The following is a 19,733-nucleotide window of genomic DNA, read 5'->3' as shown; positions in this document are numbered from 1 at the left end:
TTTGTTAGCATCCAATATGCAATATAGTTAAGATATTAAGGGTAACTGTCAAGTGATTCCCTGGAAGAAAGGTTAATTGGCTAAAACTGTGATGCCCCCCTTTAGGATTAGTCTTACTTTTCTCCTGCTATGCAAGTTAGAACGCATAGTCTCAAAGTCCTACCCAACCCAAATGCAATTTTTGAATTAAGCTTTCCTACCTTTTTGATAGCTTTCCAGATACTCCCTTTGAATAATTGGAACTCTTTTCCACCACAAGTGGTTTCTTAGCCTTATTCAACCTTGCCTTTGAAAAGCTGTTCTCCAATGTGGTAGAGGAACCGCGAATCTCTCTTCCTTTTTCAGCCTGGTCCCCTGTGCTGTTTGACGTCTTTGGCGGGCCTCCACACATGTTGAGCTCACAGGTATCCCCTCTCTCTTTTACACAAACACACATTCATCATTTCTTAGAAGTAGCCGGTGTGTACTGAAGAGTGATCTACCTAGGGTCCTTCATTACAGTTCAGTACCTATTGGTTATAAACTTTCTCAGTGGGGTTGGGGGGAATTCATTTGGGTTTTCTTCTTCTTCTTTGTTGTCGTCTTCTTTCTTTAAAGGAGTGGTCCTTGCTGCATCATGCCTGTAAATATTCTCTATTCCAAAGGCTCACAATGCACTACATAATTTAATTACAAAAAAGAAATAAGCACAACTTGTATATCCTAGTAAACCAACCAATTCGCTGCCAGATGCAGTAGCTAGTAAGAGCTATGACTATCTTGCTTCCTGGTATGCTTCTGTAGCTAGCAATTATTTGATCACAAGACCTAACCAGATGGCCTTGGATATATAGAGAGAGGTTGCTTTCTCACTTACTCCCTAGTTGCAAACTTGTTTTAAAACTGGCTGCAACACCCTCCTAATGGGCTCATGTGAGCAAGTGTCATCTGACAGCTCTTAGCAACCTTGTGTCTCAGCACCATCACTTCCAATGCAAACAGGAACCTGTCACCAATGCCACAGGTTATCGGTAGGGAATGATTAACACAAAGGAAGGGATAGCGACCTCCCTACCTCCCACCCCTTAGACTGTTTGCCTTCTAGTGCTGATAAATATTGTAAGCAATTCCCACATAGTGCCGAGATGATGATGAACACACAGGGGCTGGTTAAAGAGCACAGGAAAATTTGGAAGGCCTGGAGAGATTTCTAAGAGACACTCCCCCTTCCCTTGGCCTTTACACTGAAGTTACAGTCAAACACAATCAGTGTTTTAAGTCAACTAGCAACACTGCAGATTTATTTTAGATCCATTATTGCTTTTGCCTCTGGCACAAATGGACAGAATGTAAGTTAAAGAATAAAGTCAGTGCTTCATGCTGTTGGGACTACAACTTCCACCGGCCACAGGCAGGATGGCCCATGGCCAGGTAAGATGGGAGCTATAACAGGACAACAATTGGAGGGCATCGAGTTGAGAAAGGCTCCACTAAACCACACAGGGTGGCTATGCTCTACCTCCACTGTCAGAGGCAAGTGCACATCCTAGCAAGTGCAGGATGCTAGGAATCACAAGTGGGGTGGGTGCCACTATCCTGCTTGCAGGCATTACATAGGCATCTGGTTAACCACTGTGGGAACAGACAGATAGGCCTGGGGCTTGATCCAGTATAGCTCTTGTGTCCTCCCTTCTCTTCTCTTTCCTTCCATGCAGAAGAATTTGGAAGGCTTTGCTTCTTCTTAACCATGGGCCATTGTTTAGTCCAAAATGACAAAATGTTGCAAATACCTATGGCTAGTTTGAAAACAAGCCTACTTGAACCATGCAGGAGTACAGAAGGGGAAGGCATTGAGCCTGAGGTTTGCTACACTACACCTCCTTCACTTTGTACTAATCTGGTTTAACATGGTGTGCAAACATGGCCATTAGCTCCAGATTATATGACACTTTAGTTCCATTATGAAATTTCCCCACCTCTGCCCCAGCTGCAACAAAACATGTCTCTCCTGCATTAGTCTACAGCAGGCATCCCCAAACTGCGGCCCTCCACATGTTTTGGCCTACAACTCCCATGATCCCTACCTAACAGGACTAGTGGTCGGGGAAGATGGGAGTCCAAAACATCTGGAGGGCCGCAGTTTGGGGATGTCTGGTCTACAGCTACCAAAACACTAAGATGTTTGGGCATCTTCAATTCCCGTGATTGTCTGTTCTGTTTCTTTTTGGTCTACAGCTACAGCAGGCGCTACAACCTTCCAACAGTTTGACTTCACCCCCAAAGGCGCACTCCCCCTCACTGTCTCCCGAGACAGATGCCAACCAACAATTTTTTTGGTTGTTTTTCACAGAACAGTTACAAGCAAAGGTATACAGAATCTTTCATAATACCCTCAGAATAAAGGACATAAAACAGCTGCAGCAAGATACCCAAATGTGCCCCTCACTGCACACACAGTATAAGGACCACAACAACTAGCAACAGATCTATAACGGAATACAATTCAAAAGCCTACAGACTTCCACAGCAACAGAAACATCCAATAGATTCATGGGCTATAAAGGGCTCATCACCTTGATGCAAAGTTCACATTGAATGGAAAGCAATCAGGCCAGCATTGCTGATCTGTAACCCACCTGTTTAACTGTGAGGTAGCATTATCAGTTTCTCACAAGGCCTATTTGTAAGCCACAAGTACTGAGGGCATGTGATTTACAGAGTCTAACTTTTGGTCCTGGGTTGAGTTACCCAGGGGGAAACAGAATGCTGCTAATGAACTAAACTAAAAGGATGAAAATTTTACCGCTATCACAGCAAAAGAATTACGCAATGGGGAGGAAACAAGTTTTAGTTTCTGAATAGGTTGTATCAGATACACATAGAGTCTACAATACAGGGAAAAGTGGTCTGGTAAATGTATAGATCAGGCATAGGCAAACTCGGCCCTCCAGATGTTTTGGGACTACAACTCCCATCATCCCTAGCTAACAGGACCAGTGGTCAGGGATGATGGTAATTGTAGTCCCAAAGCATCTGGAGGGCAAGCTTGCCTATGCCTGGTATAGACACATCGGGGGGGGCTACCACTTATGTCTGCCTATGCACAAAAGGATAGTTGCTCCAGAAAAAACTGCCATGAAGGAGGTAGGGGGGTGATTGAGCAATTTCCATAAATTCCCATTCCCTCTGTAACTCCCCACATCATGCCTCCCAAAATGCACAGTACTCCAGAAACTTGGGGGACCCTTTGGAAAAAGTGCACTGGGGGGCTCCCCTCTCTTTCTGGACAAAAGCTTTCTCTGGGTCAGAGAAATCAGTCACAGTTGGATACAACCCATAATTTTCTAGAGATAGACAGATTTTCCTGCCTTTCTTCCATCATGGAACACATGTGTCTTCTATGTAGGCACTGATCAGATCAAGACCTGCTTAGCTTCAGCAAGATGGCTACACTAAGTTTCCTCAGATCAGGCTCTAGAACATTTTGCTATGCATAAGTTAATAACTGGTTATAAAATCCAATTATGTCCACTTCCATCTTTATAGTTCTCCCAGTTACCACAGCTCTTGCAAAAATGCCAAGAAACCCTTCGTGATCCTTTGTTTACATGTAAATCACCTTCAGAAGAAGGGCATATCCTAAATTTTCCAAATTCCTCCCAGTTTTGTGGGGAACGGGAAGAGGGGAGGAAAAAAACACCTGAGCTTTATCTGTATGACACAGTGTTTGTAGATCATTGCATGCCATAAACCTTCTGAGGAATGGATGCTGTTTATCCTATGATCTAATGGAACTGAGAAAATCCTGAGGAAAAATCCAACACCAGGACACCTTCAAGATCGCAAGGCAGGCTGCCAATTCTAAAGTGTACTGAACTGTTATGTACAGTATATTGGAATAGTTAATACCGGTACTGATGCTTTGAATCCCAGTACATTAACCTTAATACGGGATCACAGGATCCAGTTTTGCAAACCAAGACTCATCAGAACCATTAACCCTCTCTCACTGATGATTAAGCTTGACCACAACATAGAAACAAAGAACCTTGTGACACTTTAAAGACTAACAATTTAATTCTGGCCAGCTCAATTCCAGGAAGCAGTTAAATTTTCCTTCTCTCCCTCACAAAACAAGTGGCAACTTTCCTTCCCTACCTTACAGGATTCCTGTGCCTTTAAACAGCTGTGGAATGGGTGTGTGTATGGAAGTGGCATAAATTTTCCTGGCATGAAGATGCAGCAATGGGGCAAAACCAAACCACTTGCTGCGTTATCACACACATATTTAGACAGCCAGTGTGATGTAGTGGATAGAATCAGACTAGGACCTGGGAGACCAAGGTTCAAATCCCCACTCAGCCATGAAGCTCATTGGGTGACTTTAGGCTACTCACTGCATCTCAGCTTAACCTACCTCACTGGGTTGTTGTGGGGATTAAATGACGAGGGGGAAACCATGTATACCACTTTGAGCTCCTTGGAGAAAAATGAGGGATATAAATGCAATAAATGATAATAAATCATAGTTTAGAACCATGGTTCCTAAGGTGGGGCACATGCCCCACAGGGGGGCAATTTGATTTTTAAGGGAGGCAATTTGAGAATGAGTTATTAACAGTGAGTGGCCTTTTAGGCTTTCTCCACGTGAACAGGAGTTCACTTTTTGAATAGTAAGAATTATATGTTGGGGAGGATCAGGATTTTAGGTGTGCTTAGGTGGGGCATGGCCAAAAAAAGGTTGGGAACCACTGATAAAGAAGGTACAGGAGCTCTTTAAGAAATAGATGGGCAGCCATGCAAGTAAATGAAAACAAATTGATTCTTTTACACAAGTAGGGAAGTGACGGTAACAGTTCCAAGTCTGATTAGTTTTTAAACACACACACCTACATACACACACACACACCTGGAGGTCTTGACAGACTTAACATATTACAAGATCTTTGTCTTCCTTGATGTATCAATATAGAACGCAAGCACAATTAAGGTCTAGCACCAAACTTTCGGCATCCATTTAATCTTTGCTGGTGCACAAAGTTGTTTTGCCAAAGCATTTGCCGTTTTCCAAGCAAAGGGTGGGGATCTGCCCAGAGTCACTGCCTTTCGCATTCATCCTTCCTCATCTCAGATGATGCCTCATTTCACAGGGCACTTGTTCCAGACGGAACCATGTGATGCATCCAACTTCCAAGAACACAGTGCTCAGCAGAGAGGCTGCCAGGACATAACCAACAGAAAAGCTCTTTGCCAGACACAGAAATGTACCTTATGCCTTAATGTGCCTGCATTTACCTCCCCAACCCACCACACCCTGCCCTCAAGCCTCTACCATGTATTGTATTTTAAACACATCATTCTAAAAAATAAAGCCTTTCTGTGACGGCAGAGAGGCCAGGTGATAAGATACAATTAACACCCACAGTCGTCGATTGCAACAGCTTCATTTTTTGCCCTTCATTACTAACTGATGTCATTGCCCAAGATTTCCTGTACAACAGGCACAGGTCAGCTGAGTCTTCCTGACCACACCTGGGTTTGGCATCCTGATACGTGGGCTTGGCTACTTTTTCTGACTGGTGCTTCCTAGTTTGTTCAGTAGTTTCCATGTTCCTCTTTGTGGAGGAGTGTTAGGGGTTTACACACACACACACAGAGAGAGAGATTAATGTTGCTTCTGTTACCTGCTCAATGACCAGAAAGCACCAGCTTGATTAAAAGTGCTGCTTCAGAACTGTTTCAGTGATGCAGCTCAAAGGCCTCTTCAATAAAAGTAGTCAGCTAATAATAATAATTTTATTATTTATACCCCGCCCATCTGGCTGGGTTTCCCAGCCAACCTGGGTGGCTTACAGCATATCTAAAACATAATAAAAACAACATGTGTTAAAAAACCTCCCGATACAGGACTGCCTTCAGATGTCTTCTAAAAGTTGTGCAATTCTTTATCTTCTTGACATCTGAAGGGAGGACATTCCACAGGGAGGGTGCCACTACCGAGAAGGCCCTCTGCCTGGTTCCCTGTAACTTCACTTCTCACAGTAAGGGAACCAGCAGAAGACCTGAGGAGGAGGACCTCGGTGTCTGGGCTGAGCGATGGGGGTGGAGATGCTCCTTCAAGTATACTGAGCCAAAGCAGTTTAGGGCTTTAAAGGTCAGCACCAACACTTTGAATTGTGCTTGGAAACGTACTGGGAGCCAGTGAAGATCCTTTAGGACCAGAGTTATATGGTCTCGGTGGCCATTCCCAGTCACCAGTCTTGCCGCAGTATTCTGGATTAGTTGTAGCTTCTGAGTCACTTTCAAAGGTACCCCCACGTAAAGTGCATTGCAGTAGTCCAAGTGGGAGATAACCAGGGCATGCACCACTCTGGTGAGATTGTCTGTGGGCAGGTAGGATCTCAACCTGCATACAGATGGAAGTGGGAGACAGCTAAATTCAGTGCACTGCTATAGGAAAGAGGGCCAGCATTCAGTCTTGTGTACTGAGCCCAAAATGATGCTGCTGCTCTTACAACCAAAAGTGTGGCAGAGCAAGGATGGGCAAGGATGATGCAACACCAGCACAGCAGAGATGTTGATGGCCACCAAAACCCATGGGTTAAAGTACCACTTTTATTTTGCAAAACTCCAAAACCACTTTAATATGATAAACACAAATGTCACAGAATAGTGTGCAAGCTTTGGAATCCACCAGAACTCTTCATCAGGCTAGATGTTAAAGTGGAGATCACAGTACGAAAAAAGCTGGGTTGCTTTAGAAGCTATGATGTTTGTATTTGTCAGAAGTTCATTTTTGTTCTATAATCCTAGAAGTTTAGGGACATGGCTATGCATTGTCACCAACATGGCTGCACTTCAGAATTTTCCACTACAGTACTGCTTTTTTGCATCAAAATGCTTAAGCTACCATCACCCACTGACCAAAAAACAAACATTAATGCACCACATCAAAGCACCACAAGTGAAAATGGATTTAGGAGACTCTGGGGAAAGGAAAGAAGTAGCCACAGAAGATGACATGAACCAGAACTTCGATTTGTTTAATAAATGTTATTTCATGGCTTGCCATTTGAAGACTGAGAAACAGCTGTGCTAGATAATTAGATGAGATCAAAAGAACAAGGGTTATATTATATAAGTTATATAATAATAATAGTCTCCCATTGGCACCATCCTCAAGTTAACATGCTCATATAGTTGTTATCCTAACGTATGAAGAGGAATAGGATTGTCACAACTAGCACAATGCACATAAGTCTTTGTGCAAGGAGAATGAAGAAAGGCACAATGTCTACCATCATAACTTTATCAACATGTAACATTTAACCACCACCACCACCCCCCACTATGGAGTGATGTTTACATATTCAACTGGTGATGAATGCTAGGAAATCCTGCCTCCGATGAGATAGATGATAAACTGCAGTCCGGAAATGGCTTCACTGTTTTCTATACTCATTTGTCAAGGTATATGGGAGCTGGTAAAATTGCTGGAGTCAACTTACTATATTCATTTCAAAGGAGAAGATTTTTTTTTTTTTAAAAAAAGGGTTATTGAGAAGGATGGAAGAGCTCATTTTTATAGCTTGCACAGGAGATGGAATAATTTTGCTACAATGAAAGATATTTCAATTTAGACTTAATGAGAAATTCACAATATAAGTGGACATTTAGCAATCACATTGCAACATTATCTGATCTAATATTAAAACTGGAAATGGAGCATTAAAAGGCTAAAATGGTTTCATCCTAGTTGTACAGCCATGACACGGCCTTAAGCTGTCTCTTGTAGCAAAAGTGGCAATAGATTCCAGAGACAAGACATATCTATCAAAGGATGAATGCAAAAAAACCCCAAAAACCCATGAACGGTAGGGATATTGCCTCTAGCATTGTTCCGCAAACTCTTACGCAAGAGTCTGCAGACGCGTTTGTGTAATGTTATAAAAGGTAGGTTCTATAGCAGCTCTCGTGCTTCTGCCTGTGTGACCTCTTGCAAAAGAACGTGTTTTGAGTTCAGTTTCACTTTTCTTGCACAATGTTCTGGTATGACATGTAAAATGTCATTCCAAGGTCAGATCCACACCATACATTTAAAGCATATGGCTCCCCCCTGAAATATATATATTCCTGGGAACTGTAGTTTGCCAAGGGTCCTTTTTTGCGGGAAATTCCCTTATTCAGCGCCCTTACTTTCATACCCAGGAGTTGACAGCCCCATAGGATTCCTTATCTTCAAATCCGGGGGTTGACAGCTATGCACCAGGATTGGTTATGGATGGAGGCGAGAACTGCCTATAAAAGGTTTGATGTAGTTAAGATAAGATATCTTTATTGTCATTGTCCCCTTGTGGGAACAATGAAATTACTCGGTTGCTACATCCACTCAGATAAAGCATTCCGCATAATCCAAAACTACAAAACCTAATTAAAAACAGTAAATATAATACAAAATAACAAGTAAAATAAGATGACTTCAAAGTCCAGGCTTTCCATTTAAGGCCAGAATCGCTCTAGAGAAGAAACTGTTCCTGAGACGGCTCGTTCTTGCCTGCATTGTTCTATATCTCCGTCCCGATGGCAGGAGCTCAAAGAAATGGTGACCAGGGTGCGTTGGATCTCTTGATATGTCTAGTGCTTTTCTATGGCACCTGGTGGTGTAGATTTGTTCTAAGGTGGAGAGTGAGCAGCCAATAAAGCTCTCTGCTGTTTTAATAATTCTACATAGCCCTGCTCTATCCTGAGAAGTACAGCTTCCGTACCACACACATAAACCGTACGTGAGCACGCTCTGTATGGCACAGTGATAGAAGGCAAGCAGCAGCTTTTGTGGAAGATAGTTTTTCCTTAAAATTCTCAAAAAATACAGTCTCTGCTGCGCAGAGTAGGTGCACCTCGTGTGCCAAACCCCCCGGTATGATGCAGGGTGCAGGGAGAACTGAGGCAGCCAAATTAAGGCTGAGCGTGCTTAGTGAATATAGAAGGTCTGGTGCAGAATGAAAAGAAATAAAATGAAACTGGGGAACTGTGGAGCAGGAATAGAATGAAGTGACTGAAATACCAAGCTGAAGAAGCACTCCCCACTGCAATATTTTGTGGCAGTCCCGTTTAACTTGTAACTACAATAACTCGATTACAGTCTTATATCAAGAAAATAGGAACATTGGCACTGTTTTTATATTGTTGTTGTTGGCATCTGTCTGTCTCAAGAGTCCATGGAGTGTGCTTCAGGGGGTGAAGTCAAACCGCATGTCTCTTTGCCGAGGCATCTCCTGGCAGTTGCTGCCAATTTTCACTGCCCCTGAATTAAGCTGATGATGTTTTAATGAAGTGTTTTACCATACTGTTCTCACTGAGACACTCCTGCTGTTATGTTGTGTTTCTTGTCATAAGGCACTCTGAGATCCTATCTTGAAGTGGTTTAGAAATTATTTAAAATAAATCCACGGAGAAGTCCTGCCTGAAGGCCTCCTGCTTCCTGCCAAAAATATGTTTCCATGGTAACCAGAAGCAGCTCTCTCCTGTGAATAAAGTTCTGGTACAAAAAAAACCCCCATCCAAACCCTTTCAGTTTTAGAGAAGCTTAATGACACTTACGAATTCACTCATGCACCTCATTTTAAAAAAATAAAACGAAAAGCCCTTACCTAACCTCAAATATTTCATAAGCAATAAACATGTTATATAGATTCACATACTGAACTCTCTTGCAACTTAGCCTTCACGCAACCACCACTTCCCTTCCCTTAGTCTTTCAGGTTAGGGTGAATACGCAAGCAAAAGACACAATGGACCAGTGACTACTATTTCCGTTAACACTACCTAGGTACCAAACCTTTGTTTTCCTCTTTATATAGTAACTCACTTTGATATATACAGAAGATACCATTGAGCGAACTCAGGATGCAAGGTAGAAAAGTGCTAAGAGGAAGACACACCTGGCAAATCCACACCATGATCAACTCCTGCCTGGAAACCAATGTCCACACCGTGGAAGGATGTGTGGATCAAGAATTGGCCTCCACAGTCACTTACAGACTCATTGTTAAAACCATGTTTATGGAAGACAATCTTACTTGGCTACGAGTGATTGCCAAAGAAGAAAGAAGATTACTTGACACAATACCAAATTGCTCCCAGCCATATGTCTCTCACTATATTTTCCAGCAGTTGTTTTGACCACCACTTTCTCACCTACCTTTCCTAAAAATCTGGCAAGTTGCTTAATGTGCTTCTTCATACCAAATTACTGACACAAAAAATTGCAAAGTGTAGAAGTAATACTTTATAACAGGAACACAATAGAAATCCACACAGCCTTACATTTAGTGTTGTTCCAGAGCCTCTATGGCACTACTAAAGTAAGTAACAAGTAAGCATCAAAATTCATTTACGCTTTCTTCCCTTTTACTGGCAATGGAGTATTGCTAATTTTTAAATTTCACGCTGGTAGAATCTCTCTAAGCACTGCAGCATCACCAAAGGAATGGCTTGCAATCTACTGCCAACTGAATGAGCTCATTCACTAAAGCTAACATATTGTTACCAGCTAAGGATCCCACTGCAGCAATAAAGCATGTGTTTAGTTGCAAATCCTAGAAAGGACAGAACTGGAGTATTCAAAGCCTACTGTGTTCAAAACTCGCTAACACATATTCCAAGGTATTATTTAGATACAGCAGTTTTAGCAAATTATTGCACACTGGTTTTAATATGTTTTCATTTTGGTTTTCAGCAGGAAATAAGTTATACTACAGCTGTGCCGCTTATATCGCACATTTCCAAATAAGGATGCTGCTAAGGTGGAAATGCCTGTAGTCAAATTTATCAACCATGCTGGACCAGGGTATAAAATCTAGGGGGGGGGAGATACATTCCCACAAAGTATTTCCATTAGCTCATGGGATCACTTAAAAAAGGGGGAAGTCTCACTAACTCTTTCTCCACCCACAGGCTGCTCAAGACAACAGCAAAGACAACCTCAAGCTCCAAAACAGAGATCTTAAGGATTTCTCTATGGACATGCAACCAAGTTTTGTTACCCGTGCACTGCATGCCTGGCACTTCAGCTGAAGGAAGAGGGACCAGATTCTAGAAGACACAGATGTACATCAGATTTACTCAGGGCGCTGAGATACTGTACTCTCAAATGCTCCTAAAATCGGATAGGAGAGCTCCATGCGATTCCATACATTTCAATCCTGCAAATGTTGCCTGTGCCCATGCTCATCATCACCAGTTTGAACAGCTCACCACAACCAGCCTGTAGTATACTGTGATGGCATCATACCAAAAGAGCTTTTAATAACAGCACGTAGGCATAGAGATGATGTCCTTCACCTGCTTGCCAGCCTACTAGTAATTTTAAGCCCATGTGAATGTATCAGAAGCCAAAAAGCTTTATGCCATAAAGAAAAAGCCAAACTACGTCAATTCCCCCACCCTTAGGAAGTGGGTCATCAACACTTTTCTAAATTGCATATTTTACATTTGAACTCTCAACTGGTTCAGCTAGTCCAGCTCGATGACACAATCACGGTACTATGGAGTAAAGGTAATGTACTATGTGGGCTAGGTGTCTAGTTCTCTTATTGTTACTAAAGGCTCAGTGCCAAGCAAAAAGATTTCACAACTGCACTAGAAAAGGACAACACTCAGCACAGCAGCTGATCTGCCCCTATAGGGCATTATCATGCAAGCTGTCCACTTCAGGTTGACATATGGGTCCTGCAGCCGAAGGCACAAAAATTGGGCATAACCTTGGCTACTGATAGGGTTCAGTTCCAGAGCATAGAAAAGAAATAACAGTAACAACAGTGATCCAAGTAACAGGGGATGAGGGATAAGAGCTTCCGGATCAGCTTAAGTCAAAACACTTTTAGAAATTATGCACTCAGAACTGCACAGACGGCCTGCACAACAAGTGGTTGTGTAGGGGATGCTGGCAACTTCACAGGAAACACAGAGAGGTGGCATGAAAGTCATCATATATACATATTCCTTAGCCTAGTGCTCTCCGGATATATGGAGGGTACCAGACCGAGGGAAGCTGCTATATGAGAACCGCAGCTGACTCCAATAACCTTCCAAGGACCCAGCAACGGTTATGGGGCTTTTATATATGCAACAGGGTTCCCACCTGGAAACATCAAAAGGAACCAGGAAGAGACAACCTCTCCACCTATGTTAAAAGTTGGCCATTTGACCTGAGGCTGCAAAAGAACTGCAGTATTAACTCAGCATGATTAACGAAAAAGAGTAATCTGAAGGGGAGGGTATGTTGCTTCAGGTGGTTGTTCTAGTTGGAAAAATAAACATTAAAATGAGCAGAACTAGTTTTTGAACGGGGAGAAGGCGAAAATCAAAGCCCCCAACCCAGTCCTCCCCCCCTGCCCCCTTTCAGTCTTTATTTCCGCAGCATATTTAGCATTTCAAAAGGATAGAACCTGGCAAAAGATCCAGACATTACCCTGTCACAAGACCTAACCAGTCACAATGAATGGAATGGGATGTCATGTGAAAGTGTGCTGTCTACACATGTGATGTAATCACTTTGGCCTTGACCAGCCTCTCTCACAATACAAGTGAACAGATTATGAAATGACTGATTTCTGAACCCTCTGATTATTCAGCAAACACAGGGAAAAGGGAACAGCAAACACACAGAAGTTTGGTTCTGTGGTTGTAGATTGCTGCTCCATTTGGTTCTCCAAGTTAGCAATGAGACTAATTACAGGAAAGAAAAACTACGTAATATGACCCCAAGCTGCAATGGAGAAGCTCTTTTTATGAATGCAAGTCTACTGGGGAGAAAGTCACAGATGCAAGAAAATGATGATGCGAAAACACTGGGTTGTGTCTGAGTAAAGTACACATTGAAATCAATGGGCTTAATGATTAGCTGTCAATGGGTCTATTCTGAGTATGACGTAGTAAGGTACCGGCTGCAATGCTCAAGCAAATTGTTTTATTTTGCTTGTATGTTCAAATCCGATAGAATAACTGAGCTTGTTCAGATCTCTAGAAGCAGAAATGAGGAATTGGTTTAGAAATATCCTTTCACTGTACAAAATATGAAGTGATTTTGGTGATCATGGAGTCACCTCAATCCTTTCTGTCCACACCTCAATATACAGAGCTACCCTGAAAATAAGCACTGAGCAGCCAGACCAGAGATGGTCACTGATGCATTCCTCCATGAATATAGTAGTTTCCTGTTCTGCTCTCCAACTACTGTTATAAGCTTCACTTTCTTTGTACATGGCTCGCTTCATACACAGAGATGGTGAGACCTGTAACCCGGCAACACCTGGAGGGCCACAGGTCTCTCCCTTCTACATCCCTGCTTATGTTCTTCCACTATAGTGCAGTGCTCATTCCGCAGCATGCCCCATTTACACAAGGCTGAGATCTATGAAACCTGCAGCTATCTCCATGAAGCTGTAATTCACAGCATATGTAGGAGCATTTTGGCAGTACTAACAGAAGGTAAGGCACCAGTTGCTATCCTAACCCAGGAGTTGACAAACAGTCATACTGGACAACAGAGGTTGTTTGCATGCATCAGTATGCATGTGTGTAAATTTAGCACACATACACTAAGGGCATACAGTAGTAAATTAAAAACCAAGTAGTCTAAACGTCATTTGAAAACAATTTCAGAACCTAATACTGAATGCAATTTTCTCCCTCCCTCCTATTTTCACAAATGACCTACAGGAGAATCACATGGGCTCTGTGATGGAAGAAAGGCAGAATATCAATACAAGAAAAGTCAGCTCATCATGGGGCTGGCATCGTTTCATTGCTCAACAGATGAGTAGCACACGTCTGTAATGTTTTATGATAAATCGCCTTAATACTTACTACCTCTCTGGCCACAACAAGGCATCTTTAAATGGCAACATCTAAGAAAACTGCAGAGTGGAATCACAAATGCTTAACATTATACAATTGTTTTAAAACACAGTGTGTAAGCTTTTAGGCTAGAGTGGGCCTACGTTTTTCCTTAGGACTTCATTTTAAACATATATGGTACGTACTGGGGAAGTAAATAGCAGAAGACAAACATTGTGTTGATTTATAGCCCATGTTATATAGCCCAATAGCTTGTGCATCTTTTAAAACCGAAGGATTTAAAAATACTGTATTACGGTATATTGGGTTAAGAAACAAAAATAAGAGGTGTTCTTAGAATGAATGGTGTTTTTTAAGACTCCTATCGAAAACATGTATGCATTGTATCAGAAGATACAGGGGTGCAATGTTTTTGAAGCCATACTAACAAGTTCACATAAGGCTACATTCCCAACTCCTAAAACATTTGGGAACCTATGGCCCTCTGGGTGCGAATGGACTCTCAATTCTCATATGCCATCAGCATGTTCAATGATCAGAGCTATTAGGAACTGTAGTTCAATAAGATCTCCAGGATCATAAGTTTCCCATTCATCATACACTACTTGCTGAGGACTGAAATCCTGTGCACACTTACAAGAAGCCAACCCCAGTGAACACAGTGGGGCTTAAGTCAAAAGGGGAATGTACTGCAGTGTGTTGTAACACATAGCACATATATCACATTCACAACAGTATTATACAGTATTTGTATTGCGTGCATCTTTCAAGAAGTTCAGAGCTGCATGTGTCTTTTTCTGACCTCTTGGTTGAGTAAAGATTTGCATCAGGTACAGTTCAAGTCCTACATCCCCTCTCTACATCACATCAACTTGAATGAAGTCTCTCCCCAACAGAAGCTCAGTGCAGCAAAAAACCAACAGCATATTCCTAACCATGCCTATGAAGAATTAAGTCCTATGGAGCTCAACGAGGTTTACATGCAGGGTAAGTGAATTCAGGACTGCAGCCTAAGGCACCTCAAAATAGAGAGAGGTGCCTAAGGCACCTCAAAAGGGAGAGCGCATCCTAGTCCAAAGGCAGCCACAGGCCTGGCCCACCAGCTGCCTCGAACACTTTACCCACGAGGGGAGGCTGTTACGAAACAGCTGCTGAACATGTGCAACACGTCTTAACCATTTCAGAGCCATTTAAACATTAGGATCAACTCCATTCCTCGCGGAGCGCTGCATTCGCTCTGAGTCCCAAAGCGACCTGTAGGACCTGCAAAAGAAGCAATTTCTCCCCTCGCCTTTCGATCTGCAGAACGAGTCGACCAATGCTCCCGCCGTGAGAGCCGGGTAATCCCGGTGGCTGCTGCATAAGCAAAAAGAGAAAGAAAGAAGAAGAGAGCGGGGCTGGGGGGGGGGGAGAGAAAAGCTGGATGCATAAGAGGAAAAATAACTCGCACAGAGGCACGCTCACTCACCTGAACGCAGAGCCTTCCTTGGGCGGCTGACAAGGAGAAGCCGAGTTGCTGCTGCTGCTGCTGCTGCTGCCGCCGCCACCGCCGCCCCTTTTGTTAAACAGCTTCTGGAGCAGCGTGGGGGCCATGCTGCCGCCCTAAGCTTAGGGAAGCATGCGTAGGGAGCCAGGAGACACCTGCGCCAGGTCGCTCCGCTGGCCGCGGTCACGAGTCGCTCGCTGCTGCTGCTGCAGTAGCATCCATGCCAGCCACGATCTGGCCAGCCCGAGTTGCGCTTCCAGCGCTCCGCGTCGCCCCGCCGCCCCCTGAGCCGGCGCCTCCCTCTCTTCCCAGACAGGCATTAATGGAGGCGGCCAGTCATATGACTGGGAGCGAGCCAAGCGGGTTTGCCCGGCGGCACGCACAGCTCCCCCCTGCGGCCGGCTCGAGTTCCGCAGCCCCGCAATCCAAGCCTGGGAGCTTCCCGAACGCGCAATCCCCGCCTGGTGTTTTGTAATTGGATACTCGGGGATTCCGAGTCTTCCAAGGGCGCGCCGCAAGAGGCATGCTTAAAGGGACGCGTGTTTTCTTTTCTTTCCCTGATCAGTCCCAGAGGGCCTTTGGATGGAAGCGAAAGGGGTGCGAGAAGATGGTGGGAAAGAGGATGGCCTCCTTTTCACACTGTGGTTTCATATATGGCACAATGCAATATTTCCGGTTTCACGAAATCAACACACTCACAAGTACTACGCACAAAGAAGTACTGCAAATGTTAAAAGTGACTGGATTTTTAGTTATGAATCAGCAGCAGCCTCCTGCCGAAAGAAAGAAAGAAAACCGGTGGATTTCAACACCAGTGGTTTAAATCAGTGCAGTTTGGGATGGTTCAGTCTGCCATCTTCATTCAAAATAGTGTCCAATTGTATCCAAATACTGTATAGACCAGGGGTGTCAAACTCAAATTCATCGGGGGCCACATCAGCAGTTTGGTCACCCTCAAAGGGCCGGTTGTATCTGTAGGACTATGTGTCCACTCTTTATTACCATAAATTATTGTCACTGCATTCAATTATTACTGTTTTTTGTAATAATGTAAGTAATAACTAGCTCTGAAAGCAGAAACATAGTCAGAAAAATGGCAAGTAGATATTCAAATGTACAATTATTGTACAATTTATTGAAAAATGATTTTTGGTAACTGCACTGGGTGGTGGAGGCTCGCTAGGGTTTCATGCAGGACCTTTGCAGAGCTACTAGTACCTGGAGATGCTGGGGTCCTTCTGCATGCAGGACAGATGTTCTGCCAGTGAGCCACCACTCTTCACCAAAGGGACTGGCTGAGGTTGACTCACTGGAGCTGCTCTCCTGGTTCCAGGGTTTAAGGGCCAGAAGTATAAAGCAGCATCCTATGTTTCTGAGGAGAGGGAGAGGGAGGGAGGGGAGGAAGAAAGGAAGGAAGGAAGGAAGGAAGGAAGGAAGGAAGGAAGGAAGGAAGGAAGGAAGGAAGGAAAGGGAGTGGGAGGGAGAGAGGAAGGAAGGAAGGAAAGAGGGGAGAGAAAGAAGAGTAGGAAATAAGGAAGGGAATAAAGAAGGAAAGAAAAAGAAAGAGGGAGAGAAGACGGACAGGGAGAAAGAAGGAAGGAAATAGAGGGAAAGAAAGAATAAGAATGAGGGAGAGGAAGAAAGATGGGAAGGACGGAAGGAAGGAAGGAAGGAAGGAAGGAAGGAAGGAAGGAAGGAAGAAAAGAGGGAGCAGGAGGGAGAGAGGAAGGAAAGAGGTGAGAGAAAGAAGAGTTGGAAAGAAGGAATAAAGAAGGAAAGAAAAAGAAAGAGGGAGAGAAGACAGAGATAAAGAAGGAAGGAAGGAGAGGGAAAGAAAGAATAAGAACGAGAGAGAGGAAGAAAGAAAGGGAAGGGGAGGGTCGCCGCCTTGATTCAGCGCCAGAAAAGAGCGCGAAGGGACCCAGGGGCAAAAAGCATTTCCCGTGCAGCGTGAGGCAGCGGGTGTCCGTTTTAGGAGAAGTGCGTAAAGCCTCAGAGTTGCACGTTCGTGAGGCTGAGCCGCTGCTGAGCTCACGTTCATGAGGCTGAGCCGCGGCAGGAGGAGGAGGAGGTGAGGCAAGAGGAGGAGGCGGCGGCGGCTTGCCGGGTCGGTGCCGGGCAGCGCAGTGCGGAGAGTCCCGAGCCTCTGGGACGCAGCAGTGCTCTGTAGCACTTTGAATCCTCCTCCTCCTCCACGCGGCATTGCTGGGTGCTTTGTCTATGCTTCAGCAGCAGCAGCAGCCGTTTCCAGGCGCCGAGCCGTGGCAGGAGGAGGAGGATTCAAAGTGCTACAGAGCACTGCTGCGTCGCAGAGGCTCGGGACTCTCCGTGCAGCGCTGCCGGGCGCTGACCTGGCAAGCTGCCCCCTCCTTCTCCTGCTGTGGCTCGGCGCACTCCACGCAGCGCTGCTCTGGCCGCCTTTCTACCCCCCCCCCCGCCCCAGCTGTTTGTCGGTGCTTTGCCGGCACAGGTCCCGCTGGCTGGGGCGCTCGGCGGGCCACATGACAAGGTCTGGCGGGCCGGATTTGGCCCCCGGGCCTTGTGTTTGACACCCATGGTATAGACAAAAAACTGCTCCTTGATCTCAAGAACCATCATGCAAAATATAATTATGCTATTTTAGGAGGTATTAAAAAAACCCACCCTACCATAGCAAACAATCAGCTTACCAAAATACATACAGTAGCAGATTATATCACAGGTGAGACCAGCTGTGTTTTTTTCTAGGCAATCACCACTATAAAGGCCCATGTATTTCTTCAAATACATTTCTGCATCTTCTGAAGTTTGTTTTGCTCTAAACATTTTCACATGCAGCCTTATCCTGTTTAAAAGCCACTGTTTTTTGTGCAGTTTGTTTATAGGAAAATGTATATAGTTGTGCCTATATGTGCTCAAGCTGGCAACCCAAGCCTATGCATGTTTAGTAAGTTCAATGGTCACTTAATTCAATGAAACTTCACTCCCTAATAAATGTAGTTCAGGTTTCTAGATGTCTTGAAAGTGCTGTCCCTTTAAAAATCCTATTTGGATTTGTAACAACCATTTGCAAGTTGCAAATATCCATTTCTTGGGCAAGGAGCTGGAGCAGGTAATTGCTGTCCAACACTAGACCCTTGAATCAGACTGAGAATCTGGATCTATTTCAGTCTGGCTTCAGACTGGTTTCAGACAACAGTGAAATAGTCACCCTGACAAATGACAGGGCCTCTCCTGGGCCTCCCAGTGTTGGTGCTTGCAAGTCCTAAATAGCTTGGGACCTTAAAATCAGCCTTCTTCTATATGGGGCTGCACAAACATTAAGATCTTTCTATCTGTTGTGAGGAGGGTTGTAACCACTAGAGGGGACTTTTTTCAGTCATAGATTCCTGCACATGGAATGTCCTTCACAGCGAGCTTGTCTGAAACTGAACCAAAAACTTTTATATTTCCCCAGGAACTCTGGCATGTTGAATACAGTAGTTGGTTTTAATCTTCTGGTTTTAAGCTATTTTGATTTACAGTTACTCATTTTCACACAACTGTACCATCCTTCTTTTCAGCCTTTAAAACTTGCCGACGCGAAGCCATCACGCAGTTGAATACCTAAATATGTGGTCTGCCACTATAAGGCACTCTGCAAAAGCTCACAGTGAACTTTAATAATAATAATAATAATAATAGTAATAATAATAGTTACAGGTAGGTAGCCGTGTTGGTCTGGCGTAGTCAAAACAAAATAAAAAAATTCCTTCCAGTTGCACCTTAGAGACCAACTAAGTTTTTCATTGGTATGAGCTTTCGTGCATACACACTTCTTCAGATACCAATGATGATGGCAATGACATTCCTGTCCTGTGCAACTAAAGTCGCATGCCACTACAAAATCCGGCCCCTCCCATAGCTGCCAAGTTATCCCTTTTTTTAAGGGATTTTCCCTTATGCTGAATAGGCTTCCTCGCGAGAAAAGGGAAAACTTGGCAGCTATGCCCTCCTGCCTCAAAAACTTAAAGATGACTGAGAACTGTGCTCAAGCGGCGTAGGCACTGGTGTTAAATTAAAACGCAGAAATATTGTCCTCTTGGCGAGTGTATATACACCGAATGTGTTCGCGAGGGGCAGGAGGACGCAGCTCTGGAAACGAAGCTCGTCGCAACGTTGCCCTTTCGCAACGACGCGGCCTGCTGCCCCCCTTAATTTCCTCGGGAGAGTCAGTAAGCAAATTCCACTGAAGACGGGAAGGGAAAACCAAAACCAAACGACCGTGCCCCAAACACGCTCGGGCTACGGTGTCCCCAACAGCAGCAGCCTCCTCTGCCGCCATGCGCTCTTCTAGAAGCTCGCCTGAGAGCTACAGGGAAGGAGGGGCGGCCGGCGCGCTTCGCCCGCCTCTTTTGAAGCAGGAAGGCGGAGCCTCCATCGCAGGCCG

At 44.3% G+C, this 19,733-nt stretch overlaps 1 protein-coding gene across 6 annotated transcripts in view; it reads right to left on the bottom strand.

The window, feature by feature from the left end:
- Positions 1-15,643, bottom strand: part of FNIP2 (folliculin interacting protein 2) — a 51,681-nt gene extending 36,038 nt beyond the window's left edge. For 2 of the 6 annotated variants that reach the window (XM_035111553.2, XM_035111557.2), the window contains exon 1: positions 15,308-15,643. In XM_035111553.2, the coding sequence (XP_034967444.2) occupies positions 15,308-15,432 (125 nt within the window). In that variant the 5' untranslated portion in view covers positions 15,433-15,643. The other 4 variants (XM_035111551.2, XM_035111555.2, XM_035111554.2 and 1 more) reach the window with 2 other exon arrangements.
- Positions 15,644-19,733: the final 4,090 nt, after the last annotated feature.

Source organism: Zootoca vivipara, chromosome 9 (assembly GCF_963506605.1).
Source record: "Zootoca vivipara chromosome 9, rZooViv1.1, whole genome shotgun sequence".
In the NCBI taxonomy this organism is placed as follows: Eukaryota; Metazoa; Chordata; class Lepidosauria; order Squamata; family Lacertidae; genus Zootoca; species Zootoca vivipara.
The sequence above is the reverse complement of the archived record's forward strand: the minus strand, read 5'-3'. Positions and strand labels throughout refer to the sequence as shown.